At 42.3% G+C, this 14,431-nt stretch overlaps 1 protein-coding gene and 1 pseudogene across 1 annotated transcript in view; one reads left to right on the forward strand and one right to left on the reverse strand.

Annotated features, from left to right (window-relative positions):
* Window positions 1–4,296, reverse strand: part of C14H14orf39 (chromosome 14 C14orf39 homolog) — a 35,183-nt gene extending 30,887 nt beyond the window's left edge. Inside the window, exons 1-4 of the mRNA XM_028859202.2 lie at window positions 4,184–4,296; window positions 3,349–3,405; window positions 3,195–3,251; window positions 1,680–1,806 (exon numbers count right to left, since the gene is read on the reverse strand). Of these exons, the coding sequence (XP_028715035.1) occupies window positions 1,680–1,806; window positions 3,195–3,251; window positions 3,349–3,397 (233 nt within the window). The 5' untranslated portion in view covers window positions 3,398–3,405; window positions 4,184–4,296. The remainder of the gene's footprint in view (window positions 1–1,679; window positions 1,807–3,194; window positions 3,252–3,348; window positions 3,406–4,183) is intronic.
* A 5,951-nt stretch (window positions 4,297–10,247) lies between these two features.
* LOC114684499 lies at window positions 10,248–10,864 on the forward strand (annotated as a pseudogene).
* The last annotated feature ends 3,567 nt before the right edge of the window (window positions 10,865–14,431 follow it).

Genomic DNA, 14,431 nt, shown 5'->3' on the forward strand with positions numbered 1-14,431 from the left:
AATATTCTCCAGAATTAGAGGTTCAAAGATTACATATACACATATTCTGTGCATTTAAAAATGCTCACAGTGGCCAGGCAGTGGCAGTGCATGCCTTTAATCTAAGCACTTGGGAGGCAGAGGCAGGCAGATCTCTATGAGGTCGAGGCCAGCCTGGTCTACAGAGCGAGTTCCAGGACAGCCTGGGCTACACAGAGGAACCCTGACTCAAAAAGTGCTGCCTGGTGGTGGTGGCTCACGCCTTTGATCCCAGCACTCAGGAGGCAGAGGCAGGTGGATCTCCATGAGTTCCAGGCCAGCCAGGTCTACAGAGCGAGTTCCAGGACAGTTAAGGCTACACAGAGAAACCCTGTCTCAAGAAAAACACCAACAAACAAAACAACAACAAAACAACAAAAAGGTGCTCGCAGTGATCACTAAGGAAATATTTAGGACAAGCATTTTGATATACAACCGATTTTCCTAATTTGGGAAATCCAGATATATAATTGGAAACATATTATTAGTTGGATTCATACTATAAATGATGTTTTATTATCTGCTTGTTCAATTTGTAATGTACTGTTAACTTCTTTCCAAACCAAACATACATGTCATAATTTCATTGACTGTTGAATGTTCAGTAATAAGTATATAATTAAATTAATGAAACCTCTAATGTTGGCTATTAAGAGTTATGCACAGTGTTTTCCTATAGTGAAAATACTGAACAAGAAATTCAATTGCAACCAAGTAAGATGAATGAATAAATCCAAAGACATATTTCTTAAGTCTTTATCTTGAAATTTTTTAGGTTTTTTTTTTAATGTGTATGGGTGTTTTGTCTTCATGATAGTCTGTGCACCAAATGTGTTCTGTGCCCATGGAGGCCAGAAAAGGCATTGGAACCCCTGGGACTGGAATTACAGCCTGTCATGTGCCACCATGTGGGTGCTAGGAACTGACCCTTGGGCATCGGCAAGAACAGTGAGTGTTTTTAACTGTGGGGCCATCTCTTCAGTCCTTAGGTTAAATTCTTACAGAAATCTAAGACCTTGAAAAGCCGAAGATCAACAGCAATTTTACATCCCAAGCTTATACACAAAATCATTTGTTTGTTTATCTGTAGACAGGATCTTATATATCCAACCTGGCCTGGACCTCTATGTACCTGAGAACAATGCTGAATTTCTGATTCTTCTGCCTCTCTCTCCTAAGTGCTAGAATACTAGCATGTGCCAATACCCTCAGTTTACAAAAGTCTGTTTAGACTAAGTAGGTCTGAATTAGTGAGATCTTATAACCCCTATTTCTGCTTTTCTGTGGAATCTTCTGTAAGTCCTTCTGCAGTTGCATATAACTAGGCAATGTGACATGATTATTTTGCAAATAGAGATGCTAACTTGGGAGTTGGGATTTAGTTCAGTGGGAGGGAAGAGTGCACAAGGCCTTGGGTTCAATTACCAGCTGGGAAGAGGAGGAAGAGGAAGACAGGGAAGGAAGACAGAGAGAACACTGTTACTTTAAAGTAAGATTTTTGTTTGTCTGTGGTAATCATAAAAAGGGCCCTGCAAATGTTAGGCAAATGCCTTACCATTGAACTACATTTCCAACTCAACATTTTCTACTAACAACTCTGAAACCTTGAGTAAAATTATCAAATGATAAGAAACGGAAGTTCATTTCTGTCAAATACTTACTTATTATAGCAGTCTTTGATTTCTTTACTATGTTTATAGTAATAAGCAATTTCCTCATCTGTTTTCTTTATAGCTTCACATATCTTAGAAACATTTGCTTTCTTTTCTTTAATGCATTCAAGGCATTCTGAAATAGGAAATATTTGTTTTATTTACCTAGAAATCATAAATTTAAAACATACCAGAAAAATAAAAGTATATGGCAGCTGACCTAAAAGGCAGAGAATCAGAGAATGGAAAGGAAGTGAGGCCTGAGAGAGACAGGCATTTACACTAAAAATCAAGAGAACCAAAGCCAGGCCCATTCCTAGGTCCAGAAGTTTAAGAAAAACGTAAGACCAAAGAAGAACAAATGTCCCTGCCCCCCATCTTTTACAACAGAGGGCTAGATCAGATGGCATGTAAAGCTAATGCACCTTGTGATACTGTGAATTCATATAAACACTTATTAATGATACTACCAAAGGCTTTTATTTTTGACAAACATAAAACTGCATCCATTGCATATCAATTATTAAATATACCAATACACTTATGGCTTGAAGTTAAATAAATAATAAAAAGATAAAATTGCTTTGAAAAATTGGTTTTTTTTTTTTTTTTTTTTTTTCTGAGAGAGGGTTTCTCTGTTTAGCTTTGGTGCCTTTCCTGTAATTCACTCTGTGGCCCAGGCTGGCTTCAAACTCACAGAAATCCGCCTGGCTCTGCCTCCCGAGTGCTGGGATTAAAGCCACCACCACCACCACCACCACCACCACCACCACCACCACCACCACCACCGCTGCCTGGCTAAAAATTGGAATTTTAAATTTATGTGTATGAGTATTTTGCCTGACTGTATACACATGTACTATGTGTGTGTCTAGTGTTCAGTGAAGACTGGAAGAGGTCATAAAGATTCCCTGGAACTGAAATTACAGAAGTTGTGAATCACAATGTGGGTGCTAGGAACTGAACCTGGGTCCTTTACATGAGCAACAAGTGCTTTTAACTACTGAACCATCTCTCTAGCCCTGAAATAATTAATTAATATTCTATTTTCTTTTTGATTGCAGAAAAGATAATAAAATTCTTTTAGAATACTAAGAAATTAACAGTTATGTTTTCAAAACTGAAATTAGTACTAAACCATTTTAAGAATTCAAAACATGACCCTGATATTTTACTTATTATTTTTCAGAATCATTCTTCCTGTAAGCATGCCACTTACCAACCTTTTTGGTTATTTCTAGGGAAAAAAATTAAATATTTGAAATGACCTTGTTATTTGAAGGGTAAAAAAAAAAAACTGTATATAAGAGATTGTTTGTGAGAAATTCTTCACACAATGATGTTGAATACAAACATTTATCATTGCAACACTAGGTAAGTTACAACTATTATTACCCCTAAGAAAACTAGCTCATTGTTACTCAAAAGAATGATTCCTCTCACACACACAACTATAGGTTGCCCTAAGCAGTGCAATTATAAAATTAAAAAACTAAAATATTTATTTCATGCAAAACTACTTACTATTAATTCTTTGAATCATATCTTCTTTAGCACTTTTGTCTTGCTCATACTGGAAAACTAAAATAAACATTTCTTTTGTAATTTTACTTCACGGTTAAATGTCAAGTGTTAATACAAACTGCTGCTTATTTCTTTGTTTTCATTTTATACCTACCAAATTCCAACAAAAGCCTGTCCAAACTGACAAACAGGTTGTCATTCATCTTGGATCCTGTGTAAAATAAACAATAAAATTTCCGAAACCATACATAAAACAGCATATAGAGAGTAAGAACCTTTCAAATACAGCACTCAGGCTGGCCTCGAACTCACAGAGATCCGCCTGGCTTTGCCTCCCGAGTGCTGGGATTAAAGGCGTGCGCCACCACCGCCCGGCGAATATAGCATTCTTAAAAAAGAAAAACACAGATGGCTGAAGACCCGAGGGGAGAGAACCTCTATCAGGCAACGGCTGGATTCCTGGCCAGCGCTTCCAGAGCCCTGATAAGCAACTGAATGGGCACTCCAAGGGGAAGGTGGAATGTTCTGGAAGTTTTCCTTCGACTGTTGATACTGGGTGTTATTGCAAGAAGCCTTCGAATGACTAGAACCCACAGACATTCGGACCTCTTGGTTTACATTTTAAAACTTCTGGACCAACTGTAGGGGGTGGGAGATTCTTAAGAAAGTCCTGTCCCTGGCCTGGACCACGGAAAACCGGTAAGATTGGACGTGTATGAATTTTTTTTTGGGGGGGGGGGTTCTCAAGACAGGGTTTCTCTGGGTAGCCCTGGCTGTCCTGGAGCTTGCTCTGTAGCCCAGGCTGGCCTCGAACTCAAGGCCGCCTGGCAACGTTTTCCTTTTTTTTTTTTTTAAAGCCTTTCCACAGCTTCCGGTCCTAGCCCGGCCCAGGCTGCCGCGCATTCCCGGGTCCAGCGGAAGCGTGGCCTCCCGGCCCGGCCTGCAACACCCGACCCCGGCCCCGTGCGGCCCGCCCCGCGCCAGCCCACCTCACGGGACCCTCCGGACCCCCGAACGTCTGTCCGTTCGCTCGCTCTTCCCCGTGTCCTCAGCCGCGACCGAACCAACCTTCCGAAGTCCAAGAGACCCCGCCCCTGCGGATCACGTGGTCAGCCGCAAATCTCGCGAGATTGCCTGGGACCCGCTGGGCTGCGGTGGCCACGCCTTCCCGAGGTGGAGGCGTCAAAACTCGGGGGCGGCAGGAGTGAGAAAGCCGCGCCAAGGTTTTCCCATGAGCGGCCCCCTGTGCCCCTTACACACCACCCCGCCCTGGAGTAACACAGCGGGGTTGGGAGTCAGCAGTGAAAATGAACATTGAGCCCAGGAGCGACTGGAATTCCAAGTTCCGCTTGAATTCAGAATTTCCCAAAACTGCTTGCAAAGCACGTTTTAAAGACTGTTGCATCTGCTTTTTCTTTTTACTTTTACTTTTTTTTTTTTTTTTTTTGGTGCTAAGGATCGAACCCAGGGCTAGGCAAGCGCTCTACCGCTGAGCTAAATCCCCAGCCCCCTCATTTGCTTTTTAAAAAATTAATCCAAAGTTGTTGTTTTGTTTTAGCTTACTGTTCCTAGATGTAGGGTAAAAGGGCCAAGGAAAGACACTCTAACTTAACCCCGAGACCAGGACCCTGACCCTAACTTGACCCCAAACCCCAAACCAGAAACAGAATCCCACCAGTGCATCATCTTGCCTCAAGATCAGGCCACCCAAATCCCACCAATCCCAGGCCACCTCCGCCCCCAAGACACTCTATACAAACTCTGCCTTCTCCTCAGTTCCCTGCCGCTTCTGGCAGCCATCCTCCTGTTTTGTTTTTCCCCTCCCAGTAAATCGCTTGTGTGAGGTTTATTGTGTGGTGTGACTTTGTGGTGGTATTCCTTGGCTCTGGATTGCCAGGATACCTTTCCCTTCAGAGCTGCGACACAGGAGCAAAACTGTAGCACTTCCGTTGGGGAAACCTTTCCCCTCAGAGCTAAAACATATTAGATTATTTATGCTTTTGAATGTGTGTATCTAAAGTGAACATACAAGGGGAAAAATAGAAAATCTCCTAAATTGCTTCTTTTTTTAATTTTATTATTTTATTTTGAGTTTTCGAGACATAGATTCTTTATGTAACATCCCTGGCTGTCCTGGAACTCACTCTTTAGACCAGGCTGGCCTCGAACTCACTGAGATCCGCCTGCCTCTGCCTCCCAAGTGCTGGGATTAAAGGCGTGTGCCACCACTGCCCTGCAGCATTATAAAACTGTATATACTTTAAAGGCATTATTGTATCATAATGTAGTAAATAACTAACATTTAGAATTACTAATAATGAACAAGAAGGCTTTTCCATTGAGTTCCCTTGAGTTGGTAGATACTGATAGTTGGAAGGAAAGATAATAGAAAATGAGATTAGAATTTAAAGAATTGTTTGGAGTAGGGCTGTGATAACCGGCCATTCCTAATCTTGTAAATGAACCAAACATGATGCTTGAGAAATAGCCATTAATGAAGGTGAGTGATTATCGTGGAAAGATATAGGTCTCCCAAGATGGAAAGTTTTTGCTTACTCTGTGTAAGGTGAATTGCTACATGGTCTTATTAATAAAAAAAAAAGCTGGAGCCAGACATTGGGGTTAAAACCGAGATTTCAGAAAAGCAGAAAGAAGCCAGCCACGTTCTCATCACTTAGAGATCCTCCACCAAAGAGACCTACTTCCTGTTTACCCACCCATGCCTATACACCTTTCTGTTCTGCCATCTCATTTCCTCTCTCAGCCCAGCTACATCACTTCTTCCTGCCCAGCTCTGTCTGTACAGACCTCCAGACCTTTATGGTTAATGCTGGGATAAAATTATGTACCACCATATCTCAGGGGTTTGATTGTTTTTACTTGGTGATTAGTGATGCTGTACATTTCTTCATTCGCCTGTTGTGATTTGTATGTCTTTTCAAAAAATACCTACCTAGGTCCTTGCTCATCTTGAAATCAGATTATTTGTTTTTCTGTTGCTGAGTTCTTCCTCCTATTTTAGAAAATTAAACCATTTTTGTTCTTATTATGCTTGCTGTTTTATGTTTATTAACTATACCCTCCTAGGGAAGTTTATGAAAATAACTATGAAGGGTAGAGGCATTGAGTTTTGTTGGCACTATGATGCTAAAGCTACCAAGAAAATTTAATAGGAGTTGACTCACTTCAACTCAATATTAGACTTTCTAATGAAAATTTGTAGAAATCTAGAAACATCACCTTACTGTGATATAAAAAAAATCAATTTATTTGTATTTAAATTCACATCTATAGAAAATTTCTTAATAAAGAAAAATGAAAAAAAAATCACATCTTTGCATATCTTAGTCACTGTCACACACATGCACACATGTTCCCAAGCTGTACCACTACCACCATCACCTGTCCCATGTGTGAGTAATAAAAAATGTATTAAAAATTATTCAGTAGTCAGAGCTTCGTCCTTGCCAGAGCATCTTCAAAAGAGAATTTTGGAATGGGACAGGTACCAGGTCAAGTCCAGAGGCTCCATCATGAGTACTCACCTGGGAATGGGCCCACTACATTTGTCAGATGCTTAATTTACTAGCCTGATACTTAGTTCCAAGACAATATCCCGCACTGACTTTCCTACAGTGTTACCCAGCAGATGGAGTCCCTGTGTGCGTTGTCTGATTTTGGGAGGAGAAGACAGTCCTTTGGCCATCAGCCTAGCATGGCCCCAGAGGCTCCATTCACAAGACTCTGGTCTGAGGACAAGCGCCACAGAGCGCTGCTCAATGCAGGGTTTTCCTCTGCCTGATTCTACCTCTCTGCCTTCGACTTCCCTCCTTCAGCCCTTCTCCCCAACACGGCCTCTCTCCAGGCAAGCCCTCTTGAGATTAAGGAAGGGTTACAATCAGCTCCTCTTTCCTTCTTGACTTTTTCAACATGTTGTGCTAAAACCTCGTGTCCCCCCCCCCCCCCCCCCCCCCGCCAAGGTGCTTTTCTGCACAAATCACTGTTCAAGTTGATTGCTGGAGAGTCTTTCGCCTCAGCCGATTTGCTCGACCTCCAGCCAACACATTTTCAAACAGTTGTTCAAGCTTACGTGGTCTCCCTCCTGGCTTATTTCTCAGCTGACTCCAGTCCGCCTTCCAGGTCCATTGCATCATAAACTTTGTCCTTACTGAACATTACAATGACATTCTACCATTGTCTTAGTTCGGGTTTCTATTGCTATAATAAGACACCATGACCAAAAGCAACTTGGGGAAAGAATGACTTGTTTGCCTTACATATCTGAATCACAGTCAGTTGAGGGAAGCCAAGGCAGGGACTCAAACAGGGCAGGAACCGGAAGCGAGAGCTGATGCAGAGGCCATGGAGGACTCCTGCTTCCTGGCTTGCTCAGCCTGCTTTCTTATAGAACCCAGGACCACCAGCCCAGGGATAGCCCCACCCACAATGGGCTGGGCCCTCCTCTATCAAGCACTAATTAAGAAAGCACCCTATGGGCTTGTCTGCAGCCTGATCTTCTGGAGGCATTTCTCAATTGAGTTCTCGTCTCTCAGATGACTACAGTTTGTGTCAAGCTGACATAAAACTAGCCAGCACAGTCACTAAATCCACTAAATACGTTTTAGTCCTTTTGTGACCTGACCTCTCCACAGCATTTCAACACATGCTCAGTTTTTTCTTCCTCCCAAATTGCTATAGTGAGAATTCTCCAAACATAAGAAGTAGAATTAAATGAGCAGTCATTTAGAGTAGCAACTTTTCCATGTTACCTATCTCCTGGGTTCCATACTCATATATGTAGTTGCCAACATGGCAAGCTGTCTTATTTCATTTTTATTGTCATAATATAACAACACACACACACACACACACACACACACACACACACACACATACACACACACACATATACACACTTTTGTTCCTGTAATAAATAACAAAACTCTTAACATGGCTTATAGGCTCCTTTATAGAACTCTTTCTCTACATCTTCATAGTATATTAACTCCATCCATCCTTTTGCAATGCATCCATATTACAAATCTTTCTGTTCTTAACATACTCTTTTTCACCACAAATCCAGTTTCTGGTTAGGTCCTCAGCTTAGAAATCTCCATCTTCACTGAATAATCTATATACCATCCAAGTCTCAGATCCATAAGATCCCATTATAGATGGTTGTGAGCCACCATATGGTTGTTGAGAATTGAACTCAGGACCTCTGGAAGAGCAACCAGAGAGTATTACAGCCCTAGCAACGCCCATTATAAACTCTTACTTTACATTCTTATCCTTCACAGTCATTAGCATAGCTTTAGTTCTCCATTATTTTCTGTCTTCCACTGTACTGTAGGCTCCTCAAGAACAGGCCAACTCCTATAACCCTCCACACACACACCACATACACCTTGGTAGCCACAATAAATGGGGTATAGCAATAGTTTATCATAATGGCTACCATCTCAATTTACAAGCGTTTCCAAGGAGAGAAATGGACATGATTCTCCTAAGAATTGTCATTACAGGAAAAAGAGGCATAGAAGAAGTAAATAATGTGAGCCTGCTAAGACTAATTTATTTACATGCCTCAAAGTTAGGTCAATGGAGGAAAACGGGGTTAAAAATGTACCAGGGTTCATATGTATGAAAGAATTTGCACTTAAATATTAAAACAAAATTGTTTTCTTTATTTAATTCCCTGTCGCTGGAGCAGTACAGTGTCTTTCTGGGCCAAACATCACTTACACTACACCCATGTTAACTCCGTGCAGGTTAACCTAACCCATCTCAGGTAAACACCACTTAATTCAACCTAACCCATCCATTTTTTCACTGTTCATGTGCCTTTGTTTCTGTTCTAGGTATTCATCTGTTTCTCCTGAAATATGTCCATTTACTTGTCAAGTCGTATTAAATGATATTCAAAATCTCAGTGTGATAGCTTTAATTGTCAACTCAACACCATCTGGAATAACCCTAGAAAAGAGGTTTTTGTTTGTCTTTATACTGGACTGACCTGAAGGCATGTCTGTAAGGGATTGTCTTAATTAAATTAATTGATAGGGGAAGGCCCAGCCCACTATGGGAAGCACCATTCCCTAGGCAGAGGGATTGTAGCTGTAGAAGAATGGAGACATGGAGCTGAGCACAAGCAGAGTGAGCAAGTAAGCATGCATGCACCCATTTCCCTCTGCTCCTAACTGTGGGTGAAGATGACCAGCTAGCTCCAGCTCCTAATGCTGTCACGTGACCTAGGTGTGTAAACTAGGTGTGGTGGCGCACACCTTTAATCCCAGCACCTGAGAGGCAGAGCCAGGTGGATCTCTGCGTTTGAGGCCAGCCTGGTCTACAGAGTGAGTTCTAGGAGAGCCAGGGATACACAGAGAAACCTTGTCTCAAAAAACTGGAAGAAAAAAAAAAAGGACTGTAATGTAACCTGGAATTGTGAACCAAAATAGACTCCCTTTCCTTTAAGTTGCTTCTTTTTATTGGGGGTATTTTATCACAGCCACCAAAGCTAAACTAGGACACTCAGTCCTAACTTATTCCTCACTATTCTGTTCTTTATGTCACACAGGTCTCTAGCTTTACGTTTGCCCACCACTGTATCTCCAGCAGCCAGCAGAGGGTGAACGCCGTCATGGAGTGGAGACAGGCTTTTCCTCTTTGATCTGCCCTGTTCTTTCCATTCCATCCAAGAACATACTGACTTTTTTTTTAATGTATGAGTGCTCTGCCTGCATGTTTGCCTGCACGCCGAAAGAGGGCATCAGATCTCATTACAGATGGTTGTGAGCCACCTTGTGGTTGTTGAGAATGGAACTCAGGACCTCTGGAAAAGCAGCCCGTGCTCTTACCTGCTGAGCCATCTCTCCAGCCTCCATGCTGATTTTTTTTCCTTACACCTATTCCATCATATTATTTACCTGATTCGAAATAAATTAATTAACCCAGGCAGAGTGGCACACACCTGTAATCCCAGCACTCAGGAGGTGAAGGGAGGAGGAACGGGTTCAAGGTCATCCTTGGCTGCATAGGGAGCTTAAGGTCAGCATGAGCTACGTGAGACTGTCTCCAAAAATATAGCTATTTAATTAATTATGTCCTGCATTTCCCTCTGCTTCAGATTGGAATGCTTCTCCCCTGTCTTAAACGTTTCCCCCGTTTGGGCCCAGTAGAGACGCTGTGCTGTGCGTACCCCTTCCTTCCCAGCCTTCATCTCGGACCCTGCCGCGTTGTTGATGCCTAAGAACCAGATTGCCGTCTATGAACTCCTTTTCAAGGAAGGAGTGCCGGTTGCCAAGAAAGATGACCATATGCCCAAACACCCCGAGCTGGCAGACAAGAATGTGTGCCCAGCCTTCACTTACCGAAGGCCGTGAGATCTCTGAAGCCTCAAGGCTATGGGAAGGAGGAGTTGTCTGGAGACATTTCTATTGGTACCTTACAAATGAGGGCATCCAGTATCTCCCAGATGACCTCCACCTATCCCCGGAGAAAGTGCCTGCACCCTGCCATGTAGCCATCCTCAACTGGCAGGCCTTGGCCCAAAGATCTACAGAGTGACCTACCTGCAAGATTCGCAAGAGGAGGGGACAGACCGAGACACATACAGAAGAACTGCTGTGCCCTCTGGTGCTGACCAGAAAGCTGAGGCTGGGGCTCAGTGAAGTTGGAGACTGTGTTGTATTGAATAAACTTTAAAGAAAAATGTGAACAAAAATATTCCCAATTTGATCTCAACTTCATTTCCCAACAAAAATCTCTCTACTTTAATCAAACCGGCTTCCTCAGTGACCCATGAAGACATTTTGATTATTTAAGCTTCTGTAGCTTTGTGTTCATGTTATTCCTCTCAACTGGAGAAAAAAAATGTCTCCATTCTTCAGTTCTCAATTCCTAATCTCCCTAGAAGCTTCAATGTGACATCATAGCCCTTTTCTCTCAAGCCCGTGTGCTTTCTAGAACACTGTATATAGTTGAATAAAGAGATCGCAAAGATAAACAACCCTCACCAGCTAACCATGAGGACAAGGATGATGGTGAACACTAACTGAGATGCTGATGGGGGATGTCAAGTCGATGATCTCGATGACCTCCAGTTCTAAGTCAGCCGGCAGCTCAAAGTCTCGGCAGGGGACACCGTTCTCATCTGATAATTCAAATCAAAATGAGGAACCTGCTAGTTGGTCACTGGGTAAAGGTGTCTGTCACCAAGCCTGGTAATCGGAGTTCAGTCCCTGGGGACCCACCTGGTCAAAGAGGAGAACCATCGTTGTGGGTTGTCCTCTGATGCCATAAGCACACAGCGGCACGTGTGTCGATACCACCGTCAACACACATGCACAAACCATATCGTGACCAAAAATTAAACATGAATTAATAGAGAGACTACTTAAAGACGTATAGGCAGAGATGAAGTGTGTGGTGTTTCACGGTTGAAAGTGAATGTTGAGAAATCCAGATACTAGCAGTGAATGCCTGCTCTACATGCCAAAGGCCGGTTGCCCACCAGCACGTACCCCAGCAGACCAGAAAAGAGCCAAAGAGCATCAAATACATCCAAGGCCATGCCAACCTACCACAAGTTCATGTCTGTCTCATGTAAAGATGCCTGGTTTAGAGAGACAAAGGGATTTTTAAAGCTGCATTTAACAAAAACACAAAAACAAAAACAAAGCAAAACAAATCCCACTTGATTTACCTAAAAAATAGCTTTAAGCCATCTTTAATTGAGAAGTTTAAAGATGCCCCCCTCTCACCCCACTGCTCCTGGTATATTTCAGGGAAGAGACTAAAGAGGAAGATGAGATCAGTTATAGGAAAATAAAGGTTCATGACATTCAAAAGTCACCCTCAGGTAACAGAGCTGCGCGTCCTTAACAAGAGATAAATCAGGACTCGATATAGTGGCACGTGCCTTTAATCTCAGTATGCAGGAGGCAAAGGCAAGTGAATTCCAGGCCAGCCAGAGCTACGCAATGAGATCCTGTCTCAGAAAGGAAGAAAAGAAGAAAGGGGAGGGGAGGAGAGGGAGGGAAGGAAGGAGGGAGGAAGAGAGGCAAGGGGTAGAAGAAAAGGAAATCAAACCTTTGAGCCACAGGACCTGACCTTAGGGTTAGACATGTGAATTGACCTGGTTACTTAAAGCCATCTGTCCTTGGGGCCAGATTTTCTTAAATGATAATGTACAGAACAGTAGAAGGAAAATGTCCTTTTAGGTTGGTGGCCTCCAAAATCATTTGTATCTTTCACATCGGATTTAAAAAAAAAAAAAAAAAAGCAAGCTTGCTCAATGGAGGTTGAAGAGATGGCTCAGTGGTTAAGGAACACTTACCATGCGAACTTGAGGACAAGAGTTTGAACCCCAGCACCCATTCAGCCAGCTTTGTGTGGTCTGTAAACATCTGGCAGGAGCATCATCTAGGGCTGGCTCGCTATCACCTTAACCAAAGAAAATTTTTTTTAATTTAAAAATGGAAAATCAAGGTTAGCAAGAGATCCTGCCTTAAAGGAATAAAGCAGAGGATTATAGAATTGAGGGAGATGATACGCTATGTCCTCTTCTGCTTTCACACATGCGCGCACACACACACACACACAACAACAACAACAACAACAACAACCTTTGCCCTGTTTCAGGTTCCATAATTCATTAGGTCCCATTTTTTGTTCAAGGTTGCCTAGGTATGCACCTAAAGAATGCTACTAATGCAAAAAAAAAAATACAGATGATAAACTTTTGTCCTATTACACATTTCACTTGAAATTTTACTTGAATCAATTTCCCAAGCAAAATCAACTAAAATTTCCTCTGTTTATTCTCCATAAATTGATTACAAATATGCCATGGTTTAGATGTTTCATTGTGTGTGTGTGTGTATGTGTGTGTGTGTGTGTGTGTGTGTGTGTGTGTGTGGTGCATTCCAGCATTCATGTTTGCACTTGTGGAGGCCAGAGGTTAATGTTTAGTGTCTTCCTCTACTGCTTTTCACTTTGATTTTTTTTTTTTTTTTTTTTTTTTTGGTTTTTTCAAGACAGGGTTTCTCTGTGTAGCTTTGCGCCTTTCCTGGAGCTCACTTGGTAGCCCAGGCTGGCCTCGAACTCACAGAGATCCGCCTGCCTCTGCCTCCCAAGTGCTGGGATTAAAGGCGTGCGCCACCAACGCCCGGCCTTCACTTTGATTTTTAAGACAGAATCTCTCACTGGACCTGGAACTCATCCACTGTTTAGACCGGTTGGCCAGTAACCTCCCAGAATTCTCTGTCTCCAACCCCCAGCCCTGGGATTATAGGCACATGCCACCATGTGGGTACCAGGGATCCAAACTCAGGTCCTCAGGCTTGTGCAGAAGCACTAATCCATTGGACCATCACCTTGACCCTCAGTTTTTCCACTTTTATCCTTAACTTATTATATATATTTTATTTTCCCTGGAATTTCTAATTGTATTTCTTCTCCCCCCCTCATAGAAGAATTCTGTGTTTTTCACCATGTTGTCAAAACCCCATTGGCTTCTTACTTATTGTTGGTTGAGCAAACATAATTTCTAGTCCCAGAGTAAGCAAAAACTTTCCGTCTTGAGAGACCTATACCTTTCCATGATAGTCACTTACCTTCATTAATGGCTCTTTCTCAAGCATCATGTTTGGTTCATTTACAAGATTAGGAATGGCTAGTTATCACAGCCCTACTCCAAACAATTCTTTAAATTCTAATCTCATTTTCTATTATCTTTCCAATTATCAATATCTACCAACTCAAGGGAACTCAATGGAAAAGCTCTCTTGTTCATTACTAGTAATTCTAAATGTTAGTTATTGTACTACATTATGATACAACAATGCCTTTAAATTATATAAAGTTCTACAATGCTACAGGGTGGTGGTGGTGCATGCCTTTAATCCGAGCACTTGGGAGGCAGAGGCAGGTGGATCTCTGTGAGTTCGAGGCCAGCCTGGTCTCCAAAGCCAGTCCAGGACAGCCAGCACTGTCACACAGAGAAACAGAGAAACCTTGTCTCAAAAAACCAAAATAAATAAGTAAATAAATAGTTCTATGGTACCTAAGACCATCATCATCACCATCATCAACATCATCAACATCATCATCATCCTGGTTTGCTTTCTATTGCTATGATAAAGGTTATGACGCAAAGCAATGTGGGGAGGAAAGGGTTTATATCACCTCACAGCTTACAGTCCATCATGAAGGGAAGTCAGAGCAGAAACTCAAGG

The sequence above is a fragment of the Peromyscus leucopus genome, chromosome 14, assembly GCF_004664715.2.
Source record: "Peromyscus leucopus breed LL Stock chromosome 14, UCI_PerLeu_2.1, whole genome shotgun sequence".
NCBI lineage: Eukaryota > Metazoa > Chordata > Mammalia > Rodentia > Cricetidae > Peromyscus > Peromyscus leucopus.